This window comes from Dama dama, chromosome 14 (assembly GCF_033118175.1).
Source record: "Dama dama isolate Ldn47 chromosome 14, ASM3311817v1, whole genome shotgun sequence".
NCBI lineage: Eukaryota > Metazoa > Chordata > Mammalia > Artiodactyla > Cervidae > Dama > Dama dama.
In genome coordinates, this window is record NC_083694.1 from 1,801,914 (window position 1) to 1,826,639 (window position 24,726).

General features: G+C 37.4%; 1 protein-coding gene across 8 annotated transcripts in view; it reads left to right on the forward strand.

Moving 5' to 3' along the window:
* The window catches only part of MDM4 (MDM4 regulator of p53), a 54,876-nt gene that overhangs the window by 16,377 nt on the left and 13,773 nt on the right, over positions 1–24,726 (forward strand). For 4 of the 8 annotated variants that reach the window (XM_061159891.1, XM_061159890.1, XM_061159889.1 and 1 more), the window contains 9 exons: positions 9,428–9,532; positions 10,966–11,040; positions 13,237–13,370; positions 14,380–14,435; positions 17,906–17,973; positions 18,641–18,740; positions 21,365–21,525; positions 23,338–23,487; positions 24,242–24,322. In XM_061159891.1, the coding sequence (XP_061015874.1) occupies positions 9,455–9,532; positions 10,966–11,040; positions 13,237–13,370; positions 14,380–14,435; positions 17,906–17,973; positions 18,641–18,740; positions 21,365–21,525; positions 23,338–23,487; positions 24,242–24,322 (903 nt within the window). In that variant the 5' untranslated portion in view covers positions 9,428–9,454. Of the gene's footprint in view, positions 1–9,427; positions 9,533–10,965; positions 11,041–13,236; positions 13,371–14,379; positions 14,436–15,984; positions 17,974–18,640; positions 18,741–21,364; positions 21,526–23,337; positions 23,488–24,241; positions 24,323–24,726 lie in introns of those variants that run through there. The other 4 variants (XM_061159894.1, XM_061159892.1, XM_061159895.1 and 1 more) reach the window with 3 other exon arrangements.

Consider the following 24,726-nt stretch of genomic DNA (forward strand, 5'->3'; position numbering starts at 1 on the left):
CTTCTCCAGCACCACAGTTCAAAGGCATCAGTCTTTGATGTTCTGCCTTCTTTACTGTCCAGCTCTCACAACTGTACATGCCCACGGGGAAGACCATAGCCTTGACTGTGTGAACATTTGTCGGCAGAGTAAAATCTCTGCTTTTCAACACACTCTCTAGGTTTGTCATAGCTTTCCTGCCAAGGAGCAATCGTCTTCTCATCTCATGGCTGCAGTCACCATCTGCCATGATTTTGGAGCCCAAGAAGAGAAAATCTGTCACTACTTCCACCTTTTCCCCTTCTATTTGCCATAAAGTGATGGGGCCAGACACCATGATCTTAGTTTTTTAATATTCAGTTTTAAGCTGGCTCTTTCACTCTCCTCCTTCACCCTCATCAAGAGGTTCTTTAGTGCGTCTTTGCTTTCTGCCATTAGAGTGGTGTCATCTGCCTATCTGAGGTTGTTTTTGTTTCTCCTGCCTATCTTGATTCCAACTTGTAACTCTTCCAGCCTAGCATTTCTCATGATGTGCTCAGTGTATAGGTTAAACAAATAGAGTGACAGCAGACGACCCTGTTGTACTCCTTTACAATTTTGAACCAGTCAGTTGTTCCATACAGGATTCTAACTGCTGCTGCTTGACCCTCATACAGGTTTCTCAGGAGACAAGTAAAATGGTCTGGTATTCCCATCTCTTTAAGAGTTTTCCAGTTTGTTATGATCCACACAGTCAAAGGCTTTAGTGTAGTTGATGAAACAGAGGTAGATGTTTTTCTGCAATTCCCTTGCTTTCTCTGTGATCCAGCAAATGTTGGCAATTTGATCTCTGGTTCCTCTTCCTTTTCTAAACCCAGCTTGGACATCTGGAAGTTCTTGGTGCGCATAATGCTGAAGGTTAGCATGCAAGATTTTAAGCATGACCTTACTAGCATGGGAGATGAGTGCAATTGTCTGATGGTTAGCCATTCTTTAGGACTACCCTTCTTGGGAATTGGGATGAGGATTGACCATTTCCAGTCCTGTGGCTACTGCTAAGTCTTCCAGATTTGCTGATGTATTGAATGCAGCACCTTGATGGCATTATCCTTTAGGGTTTTGAATAGCTCTGTTGGAATTCCATTGCATCCACTAGCTTAATTAACAGCAATGCTTAATTCTTAGGTCTCCCCAAATCCCTGTCATAATGCTGTATCTCTCTGGGAAACAAAAGACGACTCCTTGGTTGAGCAGTGATTGTATGGGGTGGAGAGTAATTGTGGTTTTCTGGTGCTTGGGATTTCCTGCTTTAGTGCTTATTTCCTACCTCACTCAGCTTATTGTGACTGATATTGAGTGGAATTTGGTCTTCTCTCTAATGCTTCACCTATTAGAATAGCTACTGTCCTCTAGGGAAAAAGAATGTTGAAGAGCACAGGTATTTCAAGAGGAGAACAATGTATAGGCTTCTTTGGAACGGAAATAATAGAAGAGATAGATCAAGGGTTTAAAGTTAGATAATCAGTCTGAAAGAAATAGGGTTGATATTAGCAACTTGAAACAAGAATAAGCAGAGGCTGAGAGAACTAAGCAGAAATAGCGGGCTTAAAAATACAGTGGTTGAAACATAGAACAGCACATCAAATGGGTGGAATAATGAAATGGATACAGTTGGATGAATTAGAATTCTAGAGTGAGGAGATCTCCCAGAACAAAGGGGAAAAAGACAAAAATATATATATTTTCATATATATATATATATGAAAAGCTAAAAGGTAAGGAGAATAGATATAGAGATATATGTGACTAATAGGCCTCTTAGAGAAAAAAAATGAAAAGGAGGAAGTATTGAAGAAATAATGGAAAAAATAGTTCCCTTAAAATTACAAAGGAAAAACGAAGTCCCTAGATGGAAAGGTTTCTTAGAGTGGTAAATATGAGAGGTCCAGAAAAACTCATTTCTTGGGCTCCCCAGATGGCTCAGTGGTTAAGAATCCGCCTGCAATGCAAGAGATGCGGGTTTGATCCCTAAGTTGGGAAGATCTCCTGGAGAAGGAAAGGGCAACCCACTCTGGTATTCTTGGCTGGGACATCCCATGGGCAGAGGAGCCTGGCAGGTCCAGCCATGGGGTCGCCAGGAGTTGGACATGACTTAGCGACTAAACAACACCAGGAGCATTATAGTGAAATTTAAGAGTATAACAGCTAAAGAAAATTGTAGGAGCCTCAGAGAGGAAGAACAGATCACACATACAAAGAAGCAAAAATTGAATTGACATTAACGTTTTGAACAGCATCAATAAATGGAAAAGGACAAGAGTTTTTTCAGGGTTTTATAGGGAAACTAGAGTTTTATACCTAACCAGATTTAAAGCGAAGGGCATGATACAGGTATATTCAGGTGTATAAAGTATTGGAAGCCTTGCCACCTAAAGACCCACATCGATAACAGTTCTAGATAAGTACTGAGTGATGCAAATCCAGAAAATGTTACAGGAGATACATGAAGTAAAGGTAATTAGATATCTTGGTGTCATTTATTGTGGTAAAGGCTAAAGCAAAAGAAAGAAAGGGAGAAGAGAGTGGGAGAGGGAAGGAGAAAAGGAAAAATCAAGAGGGAGGAAAATAGTTCTGTTCCAGAATTTAAAGTCCAAATGATACTGTGCTTAAGTTCATATCTTACTAGCAGGAAGACAGAGATGCAATTTCAAGAAAGGTAATAACATATTAAAAGGAAGAATAGGACAAATTGCAATGCTGAATTAAGATGGTAGAGACAGATTTATATTTATCAATTATAGTAAATGGATTTGATTCACCAGTTAAAGATAAAAATCATGACATAGTGATAATCACTATATATTAAGAATGCACCAAGAGATATAGCAGTTTAAAGTGTGAGTGCCTCAGGTTAAAAATCCTTAAAATAGGACTCCCCTGGTGATCCACTGCTTAAGAATCTGCTTGCCAATGCAGGGGACCCGGGTTCAACCCCTGGTCCTAGAAGTTTCCCCATGCGGCAGGGCAACTAAACCTGTGCACCAGAACTGCTGAGCCCATGCTCTCGAGCCCGAGAGCTGCAACTGCTGAAGCCTGCATGCCTAGAGCTTGTGCCCTGCAACAAGAGAAGCCACTGCAGTGAGAAGAGAAATGTGCATCACAGCAAAGAAGAGAAAGCCCACGCACAGTAAAGAAGACCCAGCACAGCAAAGAAAACCCAGCGCGGCCAAAAAAGTAAAGTAAATAATTTTTTAAAATCCTTGCAGTAGGTGAAATGAAATTGGTAGAACTACCCTGGGATCAGTGGACAAATTCACCATCATGGTGGGAGAATTCATTTTATGTCTCTTAATTGTAGGTCACACCTAGACAGTGTGTTAAAATCAGACAGATCACCTTGCCAACAGAGGTCCATATACTCAAGGCTGTCTATGGTCTTTTCAGTAGTCATGGATGCATGTGAGAGCTGGACTTTAAAGAAGGTTTAGCGCTGAAGAATTGATGCTTCTGAACTGTGGTGCTGGAGAAGACTCTTGAGACTCCCTTGGACTGCAAGGAGATCAAACCAGTCAATCTTAAAGGAAATCAACCCTGAATATTCATTGGTGCTGAAGCTCTCATACTTTGGTCCCTTGATGCGAAGAGCCAACTCGTTGGAAAAGACCCTGATGCTGGGAAAGATTGAAGGCGGGAGAGGAAGGGGGCGACAGAGGATGAGATGGTTGGATGGCATCACCAACTCAATGGACATGAGTTTGAGCAAGCTCCAGGAGATGGTGAAGCACAGGGAAGCCTGTCACGCTGCAGCTGATGAGGTCGCAGAGTCAGAGACAGCTTAGTGACTGAACAACAACAAAGTGTCTAATTTATGGTATCAGGAAATAACAATAAATTTTTTTTTAAGTTGGAGAGGTAATAAGATATAGTAAACAATATCACAAATGGAAAGAAGGATGTATCTATACACTGGATAGAGGTTAAAAGAATACTATCAACTGTATGCCAGCAATTTTGAAGATTTAGACAATGGAAGAAGAAAAAAGCTTGAATAATATTTATTAAGCCCAAGCAGCGATTAAAAATTTTCCCAGAAAGGAAACACTGGGTTTTATAAGTTTTGTAGGTGAGGCTTTCAAAGACTAGAACATCTGAGTTTTGTAGAATTATTTTTCCAGACTGTAGACAAATAGGGACTAAACAATTTATTCTGTTAGGCCAGCTAACCCTGACATTCAAATAAGACAAAAACTTGACAGTGGAAAACAGATTTATTTCATAGAGACTTTACAACCTAACCAAAGTGTTAGGAAATCAAAGCCAATAGTATTTAAAAAGAATAATATCCAAAACCAAGTTGGATTGATCTCAGATGAGCAGGAATTTAATATTAGAAAATCCATAAATGAAATTCAAAATTTTATCACATTAATAAAAGATGAAAAAAATCATGGTCATTTCAATAGATAAAGAAAAAGCATTTCCTAAATCACTCTTCCTTGATATATTCTTTTTTAAAAAAATTTTATTGAAGTATAGTTGATTTACAATGTCGTGTTTCAGTTATCCAACACAGTGATTCAGTTTTACATATATCTGTAAATATAGATAGATATACACACACATGTATATTCTTTTTCAAATTCCTTTCCCTTACAGGTTATTACAAAATACTGAGTATGGTTCTCTGTGTTATATGTTAGGTTGTTGTTGGTTATCTGTTTTGTATATAGTAGCATGTTTGCCCTTGATATATTCTTCGGTTCAGTCGCTCAGTTGTGTCTGACTCTTTGCAACCCCATGGACTGCAGCACGCCAAGCTTCCCTGTCTGTCACTGGAGCTGGCTCAGACTTATATCTTTCGAGTTGGTGTTGCCATCCAACCATCTCATCCTCTGTCATCCCCTTCTGCTTTCGATCTTTGCCAGCATCAGAGTCTTCTAATGATCAGTTCTTGGCATCAGGTGGCCAAAGTTTTGGAGCTTCGGCTTTAGCATCAGTCCTTCCAATGAATATTCAGGACTGATTTCATTTAGGATTGACTGGTTTGATCTCCTTGCAGTCCAAAGGACTCTCAAGAGTCTTCTCCAGCACCACAGCTCGAATGCATCACTTCTTCCACGCTCAGCTTTCTTTATGGTCCAACTCTCACATTTGTCCATGAGTACAGGAAAAAACCATAGCTTTGACTAGATGGACCTTTGTTGGCAAAGTAATGTCTCTGCTTTTTAATATTCTATCTAGGTTGGTCATAGCTTTTCTTCCAGAGAGCACATGTCTTTTAATTTCATGACTGCAGTCACCATCTGCAGTGATTTTGGAGCCCAAGAAAATGAAGTCTGTCACTGTCTCCATTGTTTCCCCATCAATTTGCCATGAAGTGATGGGACCAGATGCCATGATCTTAGTTTTTTTAATGTTGCATTTTAAGCCAGCTTTTTCACTCTCCTCTTTCACTATCATCAAGCGGTTCTTTAGTTGCTCTTCACTTTCTGCTGTCATCTGCATGCCTGAGGTTATTGATATTTCTCCCAGCATTCTTGATTCAATGAGGAAGAAAAGGAACCTTCTGAAGCCAGTAAGGTATAACTATTAGAAAAAAATAGAGAAAACATGTTATATAGGGAAGCATTAGAAACACTCCCTTTAAAATCAGAGACAGAGATGCTTGATACGGTGTGTATTCAATATTGTATTGATAGTCCTAAGCAGTAATATAAGACAAGTAGAAGAAATTAGAGGCACAAGAATTGGAAAAGAGGAATGAAATTTTTATCCGCAGGTGATATGGTCATTTACATAGAAAACAGAAGGATCTATAGACAAAATTATGAGTTTAGCAAGGTGACTGGATATAAGTTTATTGAAAGTCATTTGTATTTATGTACATATGCAAAACCCACTAAAAAACAGTGAGAAGGCATCACAGTAGTATCAGAATACCAACTTAAGAAATCAGTCTAAAACAAATATGCTGGACCTCTAAAGGGAAAGTTGAAGACTTAATAAGAGATATTAAATAAAACCTTAATAAATAGAGGAATATGTCATATTAATGATTGGAAAACAATTTGAGCAGGGATTTTCATGGAGCTTGATGATGCTAAATTTTGTATGGAAGAGTTAAGGGCCAAGAATAGCTTGTCACTTCTAAAAAGGAATAGCAGGGGACTTGCCCTATAGGATAACAAGATTCATGATAAGATGTAAGGATTAGATGTGGAGTTGTATAGACAGAAAGATCATCTAGTAGACTAGAATAGAGAACTTGTAAACACCAGTATGTGTTGCTACATAGCAAAGGTGGCTGTCAGTCAAGAAAGTATTCAGCAGATAGAACAGAAAAAAAAAAAGGCCATCCATATATTGGTGAAAAGGAGACCTTGAAGAGGCAGAGACCATTGACTGAAAAAGAGAAGATTGATAAATATAAATTTGAGTTCATTAAAATTAAGTTTTTGCCCATAAAACTTGTTTTCCATCTAGAAAATGGAAAGGAAGTTAAAATTGGGAGAAGATATTTGCAGGACATTACATTGACAAAGGGTTAATATTAAAAATATACAAAGAACTATTGCAAATTGACAAAAAATCAATTAGAAAAATGTGTAAAACACAACATTTTGCAAAAGAGGAAATATACATGGCTGATAAATATGTGGAGATAACATCATTAGTGATCAGGTAACTAACTGTAAACCAAACACATACCTGTTTGGGAAAATTCCTGTAATTACATATAATGTACTTCTTTTTTTGTAAGTTGAAAGCAACCAAACTAAAAATATGTATTTTTTAGGATTCCATTTTGATGCAGTGAAGTGCTTAAAAAGGAAGGGGAGAAAATCGAAATAGGATTCAGCGTGAGTGTTGGGAGGAGGCAGGGGATGGTAGGAGAGAATCTTATGGTTAAGTGTAGATTGTTGTCAGAATCATAGTTTGTGGATGTTTATTGCATTATTTTAAAAATCAGGTAACAGTGGACCATGGCCTTTCTGTGTGGTCTCCAGTAGGATAGCCAGTGGGGAGATGTGGTTCATTGGGGGCCATTTTTGGAAACCATTCAAACTGTTACTAATATTTGTATTCACTATGTTGCTCTACTGTGTATATAATTGACAATTTAGGCACTGGGGATATATTAGTGAACAAATAAATATACATTCCTTCCCACTTATAGCTTATGTCTTACATGATAAAAATTAAACTATATAATAGGTTGATAACAAGGACAGTGAAGAAGAGAGGAATAAATCGGGGAAGGAGATAGGGAATACTGGGAGGTTGGGAGTTGCAGTTTCAAAAATGTATTGTCTTTGGAAGGCCTCATTGATAAACTGACATTTAAGCAGAGACAAAGGGAAGAGGTTTAGGAGCCAGAGGGGCAAGGGTGGAGCAAGAAAACCTTTAGGAACTAAGGCAGTTCAGAGCTGGAAAGTTTGGTTAGTATAGTAATAATGGGAGTAGTGACAGGTGATTTTATTTTGAAGATAGAGCTTCCGAATTGTGAAGAGTGAGAGAAAAAAGGAATCACGGATAGCTTCCAGCTCCCTGACCTGCGCAAGCACGGCCATTGGAGACTGGGACTGGTAGGTTCAGGAAGATGAGGGTTTTTTAAGAATAGGTTTGCAATGCCACTTAAAAACTAGCTGCTTCAGGGCTTCCCTGGTAGTCCGTTGGTCATGAGCCTGCTTACAGTGCAGGGACACTGGTTTGATCCCTGGTCCAGGAAGATCCCACATGTTCCAGGACAGCTAAGACCATGGTGCCACAACTGCTGAGCCCACACCCCGCAGCTGCTGAAACCTGTGTGCCCTGGAGCCTGCTCTGCAGCAAGAGCAGCCCTCACACTGCAACTGGAGAGGAAACCCCGGTCCCTTCAACTAGAAAACCCTCAAGCAGCAGTGGAGACCCAGCATAGCCATAAATCCATTAAGGAAAGAAAAGCTAGCTGCTTTAAAATGACAAGTTATATACCCTGTTTGACTTCCATTTTATAGCAAGGGAAGCTGATAGAAAGAGGGTTGAATTTAATTAATTAATTTAGGATAGCACTAAAAAAATATTTAGTTTTGACTGCATTGGATCTTAGTTGTACGATCTTATAATGCGTCGTGGGCTCTTTGTTGTGATGTGCAGGCTTGTGGTGGCTGGGCTCCAGAGCCCCACAGCGTGAGGGATCTTAGTTCCCTGACCCGGGATCAAACCCGTGTCCCCTGTGTTGGAAGGCAGGTTCTTAACCTCTGGACCACCAGGGAAGTCCTGAGGGTTGAATTTATACTTTGTTGTCTTTAATAAGTCTTTTCAGAAGAGTGAGGAGTCTTGTTACCTGCAAATCAGACTCTGTTGATTTTATTTTATTTATAAATTTCACTGACTTTTATCAGCTTTTTACTAGAAAAAGTTCTGAGGGTAAACACAAGTTTATTTAAAAGTTTTTTCTTTCTCTATAGTTTTTTAATAGAAATCTGTTTAATTTTGACTGGGGTAGGTCTTTGTTGCTGTATGCAGGCTTTCTCTAGTGTGGCAGGTGGGCGCTTCGCTTTGTCGCAGCGTGTGGTGGCCTCTCGTGAAGCGTGGGCTCTAGCCGTGCAGGCTTTAAGTGGTCGTAGCGCGTGGACTCCATAGTTGTAGCGCGTGGGCTTAGTTGCTCTGTGGCAGGTGGGATCTTCCTTGACCAGAAATTGAACCAGTGTTCCCTATATCACAAGGTGGATTCTTAACCACTGGACCATCAGGGAAACCCATATAGGGCTTTTGTTTTGTTTTGTTTTGTTTTAAAGGACAAGAGATAAAAGGTGAAAAATAATTAAACCTTACTTACTCTTTATTTCAATTCATGTATCTCTCCTTTGATGTTGTATGTCCACCTTGGTTTAACCCATTTTATAGGTATTTAGTTGCTATATGCTCTTTGGGCTTGGCACATTTTAAAAGCTGTTTTAACTGATACTGAATATTTTGTCTCTCACTTTCCTGTGGTCTCTTGCCAAGACATGTTTCAACATGTTGCAGAGGTTTTCCTAGGCATGCTCTTGAAATCTTAAACCTGTTACTTAATCTTGGTAATTCCCTCAGCCCTGCATCTGTCTCCTAGGGGGTGTGTCCAAAAGAGGAGGAGATACTAGAGAGCTATGTGATCTACAGGGGAGGTATTGATTTTAAGTTTCACTTTCAGCTAAAACTGTACTCATCGTCATCAGTGTAGAGGTTGGAACATGCCTGAACTGATTTCTCTTGCAGACTTCACTCGAGGGAAGTATAGATGGTTTTTACTCTTAATTACGCTCTTCCATTTTTTTTCAGAATCAACTAGAAAGTGATCAGAAGAACTGCAGCACTTGGCTAGGATGCTCTGATATATGTGTCTTTTTTTACTTCTACTTGCTGCTTTTTTTTTTAATATCCTAAAGAGAATTTTCTACTTTAGAAGATACTTTATCATTTTTTTTTCCCCGCTTACACTTAACAGCAGACTTCACATCACTTCACTGCCAAAATGACATCATTTTCCACCTCTGCCCAGTGTTCAGCATCTGACAGTGCTTGCAGGATCTCTCCAGAACAAACCAATCAGGTAAATTATTTTTAGGCATTCCTGTTTTTCTTCAAGTTTTTTAATAGATTGGGGCATGTCGCTGACTTCATTGACTAGGATTTTATGTAGAGCAGAAAAGATTACTTTTTAAATGTCATAAATAGCATCAGTGCTCATAAATTTGAATTGATCATTGGTTAAATAAATATTTAAAGGTTTCAGATTGCTCAAAATGGCACATTTTAAACACCACCCTGTTTTAGGATATGACTGGCTAGTGGAGAATTTGGGGCCAAGTTACATGTATGTCTTTCTTCTCACTTCATTGTAGCTAGTTTGTTTTCTTTAAAAATCACTTTTAAATTATAAATATAGCAAGTGTATTCTTATTAAAAAATTCAAACTTTTATCACATATTTATCTGTAGAGATTCCTGTGACCATCTCCTCCCTTCTTCCCTCAAAGTTCTCTCCCCCTAAGATAACACTATTATCAATTTGGTGTGTCTTGTTCCAGATCTTTTCCTTTAACATGAAAATACTTAATTGTGTTTATGATTTTATATATATTGCACCATATAAAAGTATTATGTATAAGTTTATGATAAAGCTGGAATTTGGATTTGATAAGGGAAAATGTGGCTTATGTAATAAAGGGCTTTTTCTTAATTGGCCATCTCTAAATGGAAACAGGGGAAGACCTCAAACCTTAAACAAAAATAAATTCCAGAGAGATAGATTCAATGTAAAAAGTGAAATGATAAAAAATATTAGAAGGAAATTTAGGAGATGTTGTAAAACTTTAGAATAAGAGCAACTTTAAGACAAAACCAAAGAGGCTGTAAGAGGAAGAGAGAAACAAATTCGATCATATAAAGTGAAAAAAGTTAAATTGTTTGACTAAAGACATACTCCACAATCAGACTCAGGAGATGGCAAAGTCACTATTCCTTATATGTATATACCACACCTTATTTATCCATTCATCTATCAGTGGTATTTAGGTTGTTTCCATATTTTGGCTATTATGAATAATGCTGCTATGAACAGTGGCATACAGATGTTTACTTGAGTCCCTGCTTTCAGTTCTTTTGGATATACACCTAGAAGTGGAACTGCTGGGTCATACGGTAATTCTGTGTTTAACTTTTTGAGTAACTGCCAAACTGTTTCACAGTTGGTGCACCATTTTACATTCCCATTAGCAGTGCATAAGAGTTCCAGTTTCTTTATATCCTCTCCAACACTTTTGTTATAGCCATCCTAGTGGGTATGAACATGCTGTCTTTTAAAAATGTGATTTTTCAGAAAATTAGCAAGTAATAGTCTGATCATCTGTAGTTACTAGATGCTAAATTAGTCTGCCAGGGTTTGTTAAAAAAAAAAAAAAGTTTAAGGTTTGATTTTCCCTTGGATTTCAGAGACCACTCTGATTGAAATGTAAGTAGCAAGTTTATTTTATGTTTATATTAGGTACGACCAAAACTGCCTCTTTTGAAGATTTTGCAAGCAGCAGGTGCACAAGGTGAAATGTTCACTGTTAAAGAGGTAAGTGGGGACTTCCCTAGTGGTCCAGTGGTTAAGACTTTGGCTTCCAGTGCAGAGGGTGTGGTCAGATACTCTTCTGAGGACTGAGTTATGTTAAATACTTACGCACTTAAATAACTTAGTTTCTAATTTTTTTTTTTTAAACAAAAATTCTTTAAGTGGAAAAAACTCTATTGAAACATTAGTCTCTCTGAACTGCTTGGATTTAGTAGAGTAAATATCTAGCCCTTCTTAAACAGAGGGAAGGAACAAAATTATCAAGCTTTTTTTGACTTTTCATAAAAGCTTATCAGGGCTTTCCAGGTGGTACAGTGGTAAAGAATCTGCCTGCTAATGCAGGAGACACAAGAGATGTGGGTTCGATCCCTGGGTTGGGAAGATCCCCTGGAGGAGAAAATAACAACCCACTCCAGAATTCTTGTCTGGAAAATTCTATGGACAGAGGAGCCTGGCAGGCTTCAGTTGATGGAGTTGCAAAGAGTTGGACACAACTGAGCACACACACAAAACAGCTAGCACCTATGAGCAGTGCTGTGTCCCTGAGTCGTTCTCCCTCTTCAGGAAGCAAGTCTGGAGGCGTTTCAGGTTTTCTAGAGTACTCATATTTCCATTGTCATTTTAAGTTAAGTGTATCATTTTGGACTTTATATTTAAAATTCTGATAAAACTTTTTTCCAAACTCTTATTAAAATGTGGATTTTTATATCAATAAAGTTGTTATAATGCATTATGCAGTCTCCTTCAGTAGCATGGCAGAGTTTGCCTGAGTTAAGACAGAATTACGCATATACTGTTTCAGGAAACTGTTTTATGGGGGAAAAGTTGGGCAGTCAGTTTACACAATAAGCTCTTTATTATGAATCTTGACACTATTTGGTACATAAAGAGGAATTTTCTCATTTTTACTTTTAAATACTAGTTATCATATATGCCTTGAGGCAGTATAGTATAATGAAAATGGTAGTATGTACACATTCAGAGTAGTGTTTTTAAAGATCTTATTTTGTATACTTAGAGTGGATTTATTTTTTTCTGGAAGTTGGATAGACATAAATGTAAAACTTCCTTTTCCTTACAGTAGACGTTCTTTCTCATCTTACTTTTCTCTAGATATTCGATTAGATATGAGAGCTCTGTTAATACTGGGATGCGTTGCCTGGGATGGAGGAGAGCCTGAGAGCATCATTACTCCAGTAAAATAGAAACAGTGTAGGGAAAAGTTTTGTGCAAATATCTAATAATTCTTGGGAAGTCAGGGACTAAAGATAAAAATTGCTGCTTTGATCTGTTTTGTGGTCTGTGATAAAATTCTTACTGTCATCAAGTGAACTTAACTATTAAGCAATTTAAAAAAAAGGACTTTATGGGTGGCACAGTGGTAAAGAATCTGCCTGCCATTGCAGAAGGTGCAAGAGATGCTGGTTCGATCCCTGGGTCGGGAAGATCTCCTGGAGTAGGAAATGACAACCCACTCCAGTATTCTTGCCTGGAGAATTCTATGGACAGAGGGACCTAGTAGGCTATAGTCCATGGGATCTCAAAGAGTCAGATACAACTGAGCACACGCTCACACACACACTACCCACACACAGTTTTTTAAAAAATCTACTACCTGGAGGAAACATTTGGAAAATTAGATAATTAAAAATTTTTGACTTCTGTGTCTTCCCTTCCATTTCGTTAAGTCTGTGAAAAGGTCAGACAGACTAAATTTTTCTTTGATAAACACTTAACTTGTTTTATGCACTTAAAGTGCTTCTGTCTTATTAACCATTGTACTTCAGTTTGCCAGAAAGATTTAACTGAACACACATCAAAGTCTATGGTAGTTGTGTGCTCCAGAGCTGGAAAACATTTTTATGATCCAGGCAGATTTAAAGTTTATTACTTCTAGTAATAGAACAGATCCCTTTATTTGGACTGGTGAGAACATTTTTAAGGGGATACCTGGTAAATTCACCACTTTTCCTCATTATCAGACTGGTATATTTCTCTTCTAAAAAGTAAGGGTCTCTTAGTGTCCAGAATAATAGTAAGTAGATGAACTTAGTAACTGGGGGCAACTATCCTGTTGTAGGGTAGTCATATTCATAATAAGTTACCTCTTTCTCTAGCAAACAAACTTATCTCCTCATTTAGTTTGTATTTTGGGCCGCAACTAGACAAATCTCTTTGTGGTATTTTATTCCCATGTAGGTTATGCATTATCTAGGCCAGTATATAATGGTGAAGCAGCTTTATGATCAGCAGGAGCAGCATATGGTATATTGTGGTGGAGATCTTTTGGGAGAACTACTGGGTCGTCAGAGCTTCTCTGTGAAAGATCCAAGGTAAGAACTGAGCGTTTGTTTATCTTTTGGGGTGCTTACACCTAACCACTTAATCCCCATGGTTATTAATATTTATTTAATCCTTTAGTCCACAAGTTATTTGTTGGGCCTGCATATATCAGGTGACTGTGAGGTACTGGAAACATAATAGTGAGCAACAGTGTCTAATTTTATGGAGTTTAATGAGTAGTGAGACAGTAAACACTGTTCCTCATCTTAATTGAATTGTCACATCAATACATAGTAAAATTATATATGGTAAGTGTTACATAAAAGAGGTACTTGAGACTATTGGGGATGGGATTCAGGGTTTTGGGGTTGAAAGGTTCCTTGAGGAAGTGATATTTGAGTTGAGAGCTGGATGATTAAATCCTCGGGGGAGCCTGTTGAAGGAGAGCTTCTGGCAGATTGAACATCGTATATAAAGGCTTGGGTAGGAGGGAGCTTGATGTGACTAGATTAGATTTTGTGAAGCATTATAGAGAGGAAGAAGGAGCTGATGAGAAATGTAGAATTGCTGGGCAGTTTAAGGTTAGTGATGGGCTTCATAAGAATCACACTAGAGCTATTCTGACCTGTTGCGTGGCATTTTCCAGCTGCATGGGGTACTTGGTTATTCACTTAGACAATCAGGAGCTAATTCGTAGTTGAGAAGTCAGTGTTCTCTTTCTCTCTCTATAGCTTTGTGATCAGTTTTTCTAAGACTCCCTTCCAATAAAATGTAAAACAACATTTAGAAGGAAGGAGTAGTCTTAAAGGAAATCTCCCCACTTGAGTTACTGTTAGCTTATGAAATAAAATGTAAAATTTTTTTATGAGGGCAGAGTAATACAAGGGCTTGGGTACTAACATGCTGATACTTAATAATTTAAAAAAATGTATTCTGGGGGAAAAATTCTGCCTCTTTATATGTTATAGAGAATGTTGGAACATAGCATATGAAAAATATATTTAACATATTAATGGAAAACCATGTGATTATTAATTTTTTATTTTATCTCTTTTACAGCCCTCTCTATGATATGCTAAGAAAGAATCTTGTCACATTAGCTACTGCTACTACAGGTACGTCACATCATATTTCTTCAGTCCTTATCACAGTTTTAACTTTAAGAGCGCAAATCATGGGTAAACAGGGAGGATTTAGATGGAAATTGAATGCTGTTTTTCCATGACTTGGGGGGGATGGCTGTCACACAAAATGTTGCTACTACTTATTTGACTTCATTGTAAACATTTTCAAATATACTAAAAATAGAGATTAGCATAAGTAAAGCCCACCTCTTAGACTTAGTAATTGTTAATGTTCTGCCGTATTTGCTTCATCTACATGGGCTTTAAAAGAATTAATAGTAATAAACAAAATAGTAACTCCATAACATTACCCAGCAGCCAGTTCATGTATGTTAACTCCAGTTATTTCAGAAATATCTTTTACATTTGGCTTATTCAAATCAGTATCCAAACAAAGTCCACACTTGGCTTTTGGTTGATATGTCTTGCTAAGTATTTTTAATCTATAAAACTTAACCCTCTTTTCATTATATTATTTATTTGTTGAAGAAGTGGATCATTTCATTTGTCTTATAAATTTCCCACATTCTAATTTTTAGATTGTGTCCTTGTGATATTGTTTAACATGTTTCTCTGTCTCTTCTATTTCTGGTGAACAAATAGTGTTTGGATAGATTCAAGGTTAAATTTTTTGCCAAGATTTCATAGGTAGTGCTTCATACATCTATTGCATCACATCAGAGCCATGTAAGGTCTATGTATCCCTTTTCCAGTGGTGTTAATATTTTGTGGGCTTTATGTAGTGTTACCCTGACCCATCTGTTATAAAGGCCCCCCTCCCTTGCCCCCGAAGAACCTTTTTTCCTAAAGGTTTTAGTTTTCTGTTACTTGAATGTCAATTCGCCTGACCTTTTGCTTGATTCCACATATTTTAAATACTTCCCTTTGAGTTTAATTTATTAGTATTGTGCAGGAAACTGACTGTTTTGGGGTCTGAAGTATGGTGTGTTAGAGATAAGTGAATAAACTGTATACAGCTCAAATATAACCCTCTCACTCATTTCCAAATAATGAAACTTTTTTCTTTCTCCATTCCTACATGAAGCACTTTTGTGAGTTTCAGATTCGATTTTAGGTGACATTGTTCTTTGAAGAAAACCCAAGTTGGTAATAATCCCTTTAGATTGGCTATTTTTCAATAGTTTACTGAAAAAAACAGGTTGAAAAAAAAATCCATTCCTAATTAAGATTTACTCTTTACAGTGAGAGCGAAAACTCTGCTCTCATACTGAAATGTAGGTTTGAACTTACATTGAATTTTGAAGCCTGTTGGTTTCACTGAGCCACTCACCCATCTATAAAGCTGTTTTAGAGGGAAGGCCTTGCAAATGATATGACACTTTTTTGAAATTCAGGCACTTGTGAAATAGTATGGTTTTCCTGGGATAGTCACTATTGTCTTGAAATACACAAGTGATTTTATGTTTACTGATCTATTCTTTCAGTAAAATTTGCTTTCTGACTGATCTGTTGTCTAAATATCTAGAGTGAGCATAATTCTTACTTTTCTCTCATTTTCTTTCTTGTACTTCCTCATCAGAATTTAACATGCTGTATATTAAATGAACTCTCCTGTAACAGACATTTCAATTTATCCTCACAACCCTATGAGGAAGGTCTGGAGATGAAGATACTGAGGATTTTTGAGTTTTGTTTTTGTTTTTTAAATAAAATGAGTAATTTGCCCAAGATGAGATGCCACTGATACAAGAGCAGATATTTGTGACTCCTGCCCTTGCTCTTTCCTTTATGCCACACATCGATGTCTCTTTAATCCCTGCTTTTAAAAAATTTGCCCCAATTAATTTTTTAACACATTTTAAAAAATCTGAACATTAAATCTCTAAAACATTCTTCGTTCTTTAATTTATCACTTTTAAATAATTTCACTCACAAAAATGTTACAAAGGTATTAAAATATAACTGCAGTACAGTGATCAAAACCAGGGAATTGCCCCAAAGTAGTTTTGACTGGTTGTCTGTTCTGAACTTGAGCTTGCATTAGTGCTTGTGGTTGGCCATCTCTGTTGCTCTTCATAAGTTGGATTGCGTGTTTTTTATTTGAAAGGACAAATGAGAAAACTGCTTTCCCTATCAATTACTCTATACCTTTGCAAATAAAGTAAACCTTTTATTTTGATGGTTGAAGAAATGAAGGTGGTTCTTTATAAATCATTTCTCCAAATTTCCACATGTATTTGAATAAAATGAAATTTATATGACAGATTTTGTATTGAAATTTCCTTGTACATTGTAGTTTTCACTGATAATTTCTTTTTGCTTTTAATTGTTTTAACCTAAGTAAGGTAGTATTTAGAATTAGAAATGACAGTAATCAAATTACTTTATTAAATGCTGCACTGCATTGTATGTTAATTGATCTTTAAAAACTGCTGTGCTCAGAAAGTGCTGGCTCTTAAAACTTCTAGTATCTTCATTTTATCTATAAAAATGCTTCTAGAAATAATGTTCTTTATAATTACAATTTTGAAAATATTTGCTCTGTGCCAAACAACTGATCTGTCAGACCAGTTGTAGGATCTGTATCCTTTATCTGGAAGTCTTTATTGGATGAGGAATGACATTTTCTATTAAGTGTCTTATTTCTGGACGTAATAGTAGCTGATGAACCCAATCCATGATAGACTTTTTTGAGTGCATATAGTTACATATAGCCTTAGGTAATGAGTGGTCCAAGGTTATTAAGTTTTCTGCATCTTTTCTTTTCCTGTAGCTAAATTTTTATCTTCTCTTCTGCTTGAAAAATTTGCAAGGCCTTGAAATACATTTTTCTCTGATTATCTAAGAAGTTCTCTCAGGTTATTCTTTCCTTCACTCCTTTTTGTTGGCCTTGAGAGGAACTTTATCTTCTTCCTCTTCCTTAGGAAATGTTTACAGGAACTGGGAAAAATAAGTCTTATTCATTAAAAAAAAGTATATACTTGGTGATGATAGTTTAAACTGTGAAATATTTACACTTAGAATGTAACTTTACATGAGGGAACTATTGTGTCATAAAGCAAACCTAGATTTTTTAGATTTCATAATCCTATATAGCTTTAACACTTGAAAATAAAAATTAAAAAGTCAAAAATTTTTTTATTGTTTAAAAAAGGCAAATTTGGAACCACGCCTATAGAAATTGATAAAATACTCTCCATTATTCCATGCTTGGAATCACTGTCATATTAAATTTGAAAGCATCATATAGAAGAACATTTTTTATTCATTTTTCATTTTTCTTCAGATTATATTTTGGTAATATATTTTGAATAGAGCCTCTTTTGGTCTATGCCATTTTTATTAGTTTTAATTTTTTTACTTTCCTTTTGGATGAGCGCCTTGGCCAGTCAAAATTAGGGATCGAGCCTGGCTTCAGGGTTGTTTGCTGAGGTCCTTTTGGTGTGGAAAGAACGGCTATTACCAGGGAAGGTTTTCCTTTTGTTTTACTTGCTATCCAGATGCTGCTCAGACTCTCGCTATCGCACAGGAGCACAGTATGGATATTCCAAGTCAAGACCGACCGAAGGTAAAATCACCACACGGTGACTTCTTTTGTTGTACAGAGTGGCCCCTTCTCTGTACCTATGATCTTGGACTCCCAAGGCCTTTCCTGCACGTGGTAAGAACTTAATAAGAAAGGTTCTTGGGAGTTCAAAGACTAGGGACAGAGTGAACCTTCTCTGTTCTGCCCATAACAGAGTTCCAGTCTCTGAATCTTTCTTTGGGATGTAGCACTTCCGATCTTTAGTTCTTCCAGTTGCATTTTCTTGGGGCTTGTGTGTGATGGTGTATATATATAGGTGTTGGAGGAAATTGCTTTATTAGATTTTAACAGACTTGTTGCAAATAAGTTCATGTCAGGCCATTTCTTAAAGCTTCCCTAAACCTGCAAAAACTTTATGATCATCTTGGTCTATGTTTTCTGCATTATGCCTAATTTTGTGTAGGCTAGAGGCTTTATATTGATAGCCCGTTTTTAACAGTAGATTTTGACCTTTTGTGCAGATTTTTTTCCCACAGTGGGTTGAGGAGAGGTTGCCTGTATTTGATGACTGTTATGAACTCCAGAGTTTCCTTTTCTGGTGCGTAACCCATTGTGTCGCACACTAACTGGTGAGCTGGAATGGAACTGCTACATCCCCTGGTCACAGTCGTTTCTGCTGCACTGATGGATGCGTTTCCCTTCCTTTCAGCAAAGTGTAGAGGAAAGCCCCAGTTCCAGGAAAAGAACTGAAGAAGGCAATATTCCCGCACTGCCTACCTCACAGTATAAATGCAGAAGTTCTAGAGCAGGTAAGTTTTGGTTTAGAACTATGTAGACTTTTCTTTCTCTTTCTTCTTTTTTTGGTGTTGACTTTTAGAAATGGCATCTATCTGTATTAAGCGCTAGCAGTAATTAAGACCGTTATATCGAGAACTCAAAAAAATAATAATGCTGTTTCTTATGTGATGTAGCAGAGGTGTATGTCATACTTATTTTCACTCTTTTCTGAAAACCTTTTCTTTATCCTACTTACCACTGTTAACTTTGAAGAAGATGGTAGTTCTCTTTTAGCAATACATGGTGACTAGGATGGAGCAAGACCATCTTTAGCTAGCATGCTAATAGAAGATAGCCATGCATTTATCAATTTGCCACCTGGTAACTCAGCTGCCTTGGCATTTTAAATCTTGGCTCCCCTGTATATATTTGATCTGGTTAGAATTTTTATTTGTCTGCTTGAGGCAGAGGCTAATTTTCATATATTTTTGAAGTTTGGAAAGATGGTAAAATGGACCTAATGTCTCAGAGCCAAGAAGGAGACATAAGAGACCTAGTAGTTCCTTTACCCTTGGATGGTCGTCATTAGATCTTTCCCATTCATATTAGATAGAGTACAGTCAGGTTAAGTGAGTTGATCAACATTTTGGAAGTTTTCCCCAAACCCTGCTTTATAAAGTATTTCCTAAACTTTTTCCTGCAAAGATAATGTAAAGTCATAAATTTCTCAAAGATATTTTATGGCATGATGGTTTCTAGTGTGGGTACCTGACTCACATTTGCAGAAGTGGCAGGTTAGACCTCTGGCAACATCCCAGAAAATCATGATGCTGCAGTTGTTGTAAATAATAAAATTTAATCTGTTTATTATACTGGGTGGTTTTCTTCAAATTGCTTTGAATATAAGCTGAATTTTGGGCTATCTAGTTAGCTGGGAGCTTATTTCAGTCTGTATGGTACTAAGTATGTAATTTTGTTTCTTTAAATACAAGCCTTTGCTTATTTTCTACTCAAAGGCTGTTTAATATATAATGACAGTCGAGATGAGAAACTGTAGTTCATGATGTAAATTTTGAGAATTAATAGCTTAGTATTCTCAGGGATGTGTATAGGTAGAAAGTAACAGAATTTTTACATGTGGAAAGAATGGCCTTTTTTTCATTCCCTTCAGAAGAAGTTATAGAGCTTGAATAGTTGAAGATAACTTTAATGTGATACCATCTCAGAATTAGGTTTCTCACAATTTCAGCAGTGAGTAAATAAAAGGTAGTTGAAGTTTCCCTGAGCACAGGTATACCTTTTAATAGTCAGGAACAACATAATTTGTAAGTAGATAAGGTAACTGTTCTGGCAGGGATCCATTTATTGCAGACGTTTTTTCAACCGTATGTACCTTAGCACATTTAAACACCTTTAGTTGCCATTGGCATGCCTAGTCTATTAGGAAGAGGTAGAAAAGAGTAAGAAAGTACAACAAAAAAGATTGGACAGTGGGAAAGAATGAAAAGAATTTCATGTGGTAGCAACAAACTTACGTTAGTAACTCCCTTGAGTATCATTTAGATGTACAACACAAGATCTTTTATTTAGAACATGTGGATCCTTAATATGTCCTGGATTTGTAATATTTCTAGCTTTTAAATGTCTTAACTCCAAAAAAGCCTGTTGATCCAGACAGGACATATATGTGTATTTATTTGGACAGCCTAGAGTTCAGTGTTTCATAATGGTTGTTACCTATTGAAACATATGAATTATTGAGAAACGTCTGAAAATATGTGATACCAGTGAGACTGTCTTGACAACCTTGTGATGGCTCAATATGGTCTGTACCACCTAGTTTCTATCTCAAGGGTTGGGCCACTATACTATCACCATTTGCAGTCACGAATCAAGTCATTGTCTGGTATCATGTACTAGAGCAAGTCATTCCTTAGTTATTATAGTGGTTCAGTTCAGCTCAGTTCAGTCGCTCAGTCGTGTCCGACTCTTTGCGACCCCATGAATTGCAGCACACCAGGCCTCCCTGTCCCTCACCAACTCCCGGAGTTTATTCAAACTCATGTCCATCGAGTCGGTGATGCCATCCAGCCATCTCATCCTCTGTCGTCCCCTTCTCCTCCTGCCCCCGATCCCTCCCAGCATCAGGGTCTTTTCCAATGAGTCAACTCTTTGCATGAAGTGGCCAAAGTATTGGGAGTTTCAGCTTCAGCATCAGTCCTTCCAATAAACACCCAGGACTGATCTCCTTTAGGATGGACTGGTTGGATCTCCTTGCAGTCCAAGGGACTCTCAAGAGTCTTCTCCAATACCGCAGTTCAAAAGCATAAATTCTTCCTGGTAGGCATGTTTAAAATGCCACCAAGTGACCATTTAGAAATCCTTTTAGAACAGTGTTATTGTTTGGACGCTTTCAGAGTTTATGTTTCTTGATGAATGACCTCTAGTGTCATTACTTGATAATGAAATCTAAAAGCAGAGGAAGAAGATCTGGGCTCTGCAGCTGATACAGGTATTTGATTTCTGACTCTTTCTTACTGGGAAGAGGATTTTCTTTTCACTTGCCTTATACAAGAAATTTTAAGTATTATGAAGAGAGTCTTGATTCTTAAGTGTTATATACATAGTTATCATCTTTCCCGTTTGACTTTTGTAGATGAAGACTTGGTAGCAAATTTAACTCAAGAAGAGACGTCAAGACTGGATCTCGGGTTTGAGGAGTGGGATGTAGCTGGCTTGCCTTGGTGGTTTTTGGGAAACTTGAGAAATAACTATACACCTAGAAGTAATGGCTCAACTGATTTACAGACAAATCAGGTAAATTTCACATTTGAAGAGAAACTTTTTTTTCTTTTGATGGAGTGACATTCTTGATTACTCTTGAAACATACATTACCTTGTTTAAGAATTCCCATTCAGTGCTGTGACTTTTCAGTACCATCTATATGCCTGTAATGCCCAAATCTGTATCTGCAGCCCTGACATCTCTCCTCAGTACCCAGCTTCCATAGCTAACTGCCTACTCAACACTGGATGATCTGACATTCTCCATGTTCAAAACAGAACTCCTGGGACTTCCCTGGTGGTCCATGGCTAAGATTCTGTGCCCTCAAGGCAGGGGGGCCAGGTTTGATCCCTGGTCAGAAAATCAGATCCCATACACTAGAACTAACAGTTTGCATGCTGAAAGTAATGATCCTGTGTGCTGTAATTAAGACCTGGCGCAGCCAAATAAGTATTTTTTTAAACCCCAAAAGAGAGCTTTTGATATTTTCCTTAAACATTTTTTATTTAATTGTCTATTTGGCTGCGCTGAGTCTTAGCTGCAGCATGTGGAAGCTTTAGTTGTAGCATGCAAACTCTAGTTGTGCATGTGGGGTCTAGTTCCCTAACCAACGATCGAACCTGGGCCCCCTGCACTGGGAGCGCTGAGTCCCAGCCTCTGGACCACCAGGGAAGTCCCTCAGTTTGTTTTTTTTTAAACTAATATTCCTATTCAGTGTTTCCTTTTACTTACATCTACCTTCTACTCAGTTATTCTAGCCACGTATCCAGAGATTTCTTTTTTTTTTTTTTAATTCATAGTATCCAGAGATTTCATTGATTTCTTTCTCTGTCGTATACCATATTCAGGTTGTCAACTCTTTTTCTAAAGCATACCTGAAATCTAACCACTTTTTATTACTTCCACAGTCTAATTCATCACCATTCTGCTCTTTTATATTCTCCATTACGCTTCTTACTCTGTATTGTTGTATTTTGTTTATGTATCTATTTCCTGTTTGACCCCATTGAAGTATAAGTCCAGGGCTTTTAACTGACCACTCTTTTCTGTTGCTTTTATTGACCATTGTATTCTGTTGCTTAGTAACTAGTACCTGCTTCGTATCTGACACATAATAGACACTATTTGTTCAGTAAATGAGTGGACATATAGAAATAAAATAATAAGTTGTCTCAGGAATATTGTAGAAAAGCATCATAAAGTATACATAGATGAATGTGGAAATAGTTATATTTAAAGTTGTTTAAGAATTAAGAAAGAAGTGTTATATACCAGCTTTACTTCAATAAAACAAAAGAATTCAGAAAGAGGATAGAGGTTTATATTATCATCAGTATCTCTCATATTTCTTTAATAAACATCATTGACTTACAGGGAAGAACATGTCACAATTAACAAAGTTTTCTAGGTCCTCAGATTTGCCACCTGTAAAAAGGAATGTAGGAGATGGATTTTATTTAGTTGAGCAACTAAGAGTTTTTAGCTTTTAAGCACTTCATTGCTATTTCTCTGGTGTTACTATTAAAATAGAAAATTCCTTGCCAAGTACTCTCACACCCACCCATTAGTCTATACGTAGTCGCTGCCAAGTAGATATTTGTTGAATGAATAGATATCTGTAGAAGAAAGGCTAGGCATTCTTTTGAGATGTATGAGGACATTGAGTTTTGGGTTCATCTACTTTGATTCAACTGGCAACCCACTCCAGTATTCTTGCCTGGAAAATCCCATGGATGGAGGAGCCTGATAGGCTGCAGTCCATGGGGTCGCAAAGAGTCGGACATGACTGAGCGACTTCACTTCACGTCACTTCACAAAAACTCATGTTTATTTTTTTCTCTTAGGATATAGGTACTGCCATTGTTTCAGACACCACAGATGACTTATGGTTTTTGAATGAATCAGTGTCAGAGCAATTCGGTGTTGGGATAAAAGTTGAAGCTGCTGATCCTGAACAAACAAGTGAAGAAGTAGGGAAAGTGAGAGACAAAAAGGTATGTTGTGGAAAAATTTCACATTGATTGTATTTATGTACATACAGTATAACTTGTTCAGATCGGTTAACCTGACAGTATGCTACTTTGTACAACAAATGACCCATATAATCTCCCCTTTTCATTTTTTAATACTTTATCCAGTTTTAAGATTTATATTAAGTTAACCATGCCTTAAATAGGATAGGGCTTTGTGGATCACAGAAGTGAGGTTTTAATTTTTAGAATTTTAAAGTTTAGAAGACACTCCCCACATTTTCTCATGTAATCCTATTTTATTCTTATGAATGCCTTCCTAGATTTTCAAGATAAAACATTTCTATATTTAATAATTTATACCCTAATACTGTTGGGAGAAGGCAATGGCACCCCACTCCGTACTCTTGCCTAGAAAACCCCATGGACAGAGAAGCCTGTCCATGGGGTTGCACAGAGTAGGACACGACTGAAGTGACTTAGCAGCAGCAGCAGCAGCAATACTGTCTATTTAAATACATAAATTTGGGAATGCTCTCCCTTCTGAATGCGTTGGTAACCCTTCTTGATGCTTTTTGATCATTTATTCTACTGAAATGTCAGCTAGGTATGTGCAGAATCATGTTTTCGGTCTCACATATAAGCTGTCTCATTTTTAAGTGCTAGTGATGGGGGAGGAATGTGAGTTTTAAACTGAAGCTCTGTACTTTCTGCTCTCAGGTAACAGCCTCATCTAAAATACGGAAACCTGGCTAATGAGATGTTTTTGCTTTCTCAGGTGGTTGACATGGGAAAAAATGATGACCTGGAGGACCCTGAATCCATAAGTGATGATACCGACACAGAAGTTACCTCTGAGGTGTGAATGGCTAATGGGCTGTTTGACACTACTCACGTCTTCAGATGCTAATGTCCCCGCAGTGCACTAGTGTTGAAGAGTGCCCTTTCTCCCCATTTCTGTCTACTTTTCCTAGGTGTTAAGAGATGTTGGTTTCTTTATATCTTATTAGATTTTTATTGGAATTTGAGAAGAGAAGGGGATGAGTTGATCTGATGCTTTCCCTGCCTTGGAAAGGGATGACTTAAATGCCTCTTTGTGTGCCTTTCTTCCTGCTTTCAAAACTCTTTGGAAATTATGCAGTGGCTACATAGATTTAAAGTAGTCCTACACTGCTTTTCCCGCTAAACACCTCTCGGTAGTCCCAAAGATAGACCTATAAGCTATCTGAAATTTTTTGTTAAGTATTATACTTTTGATGTTTT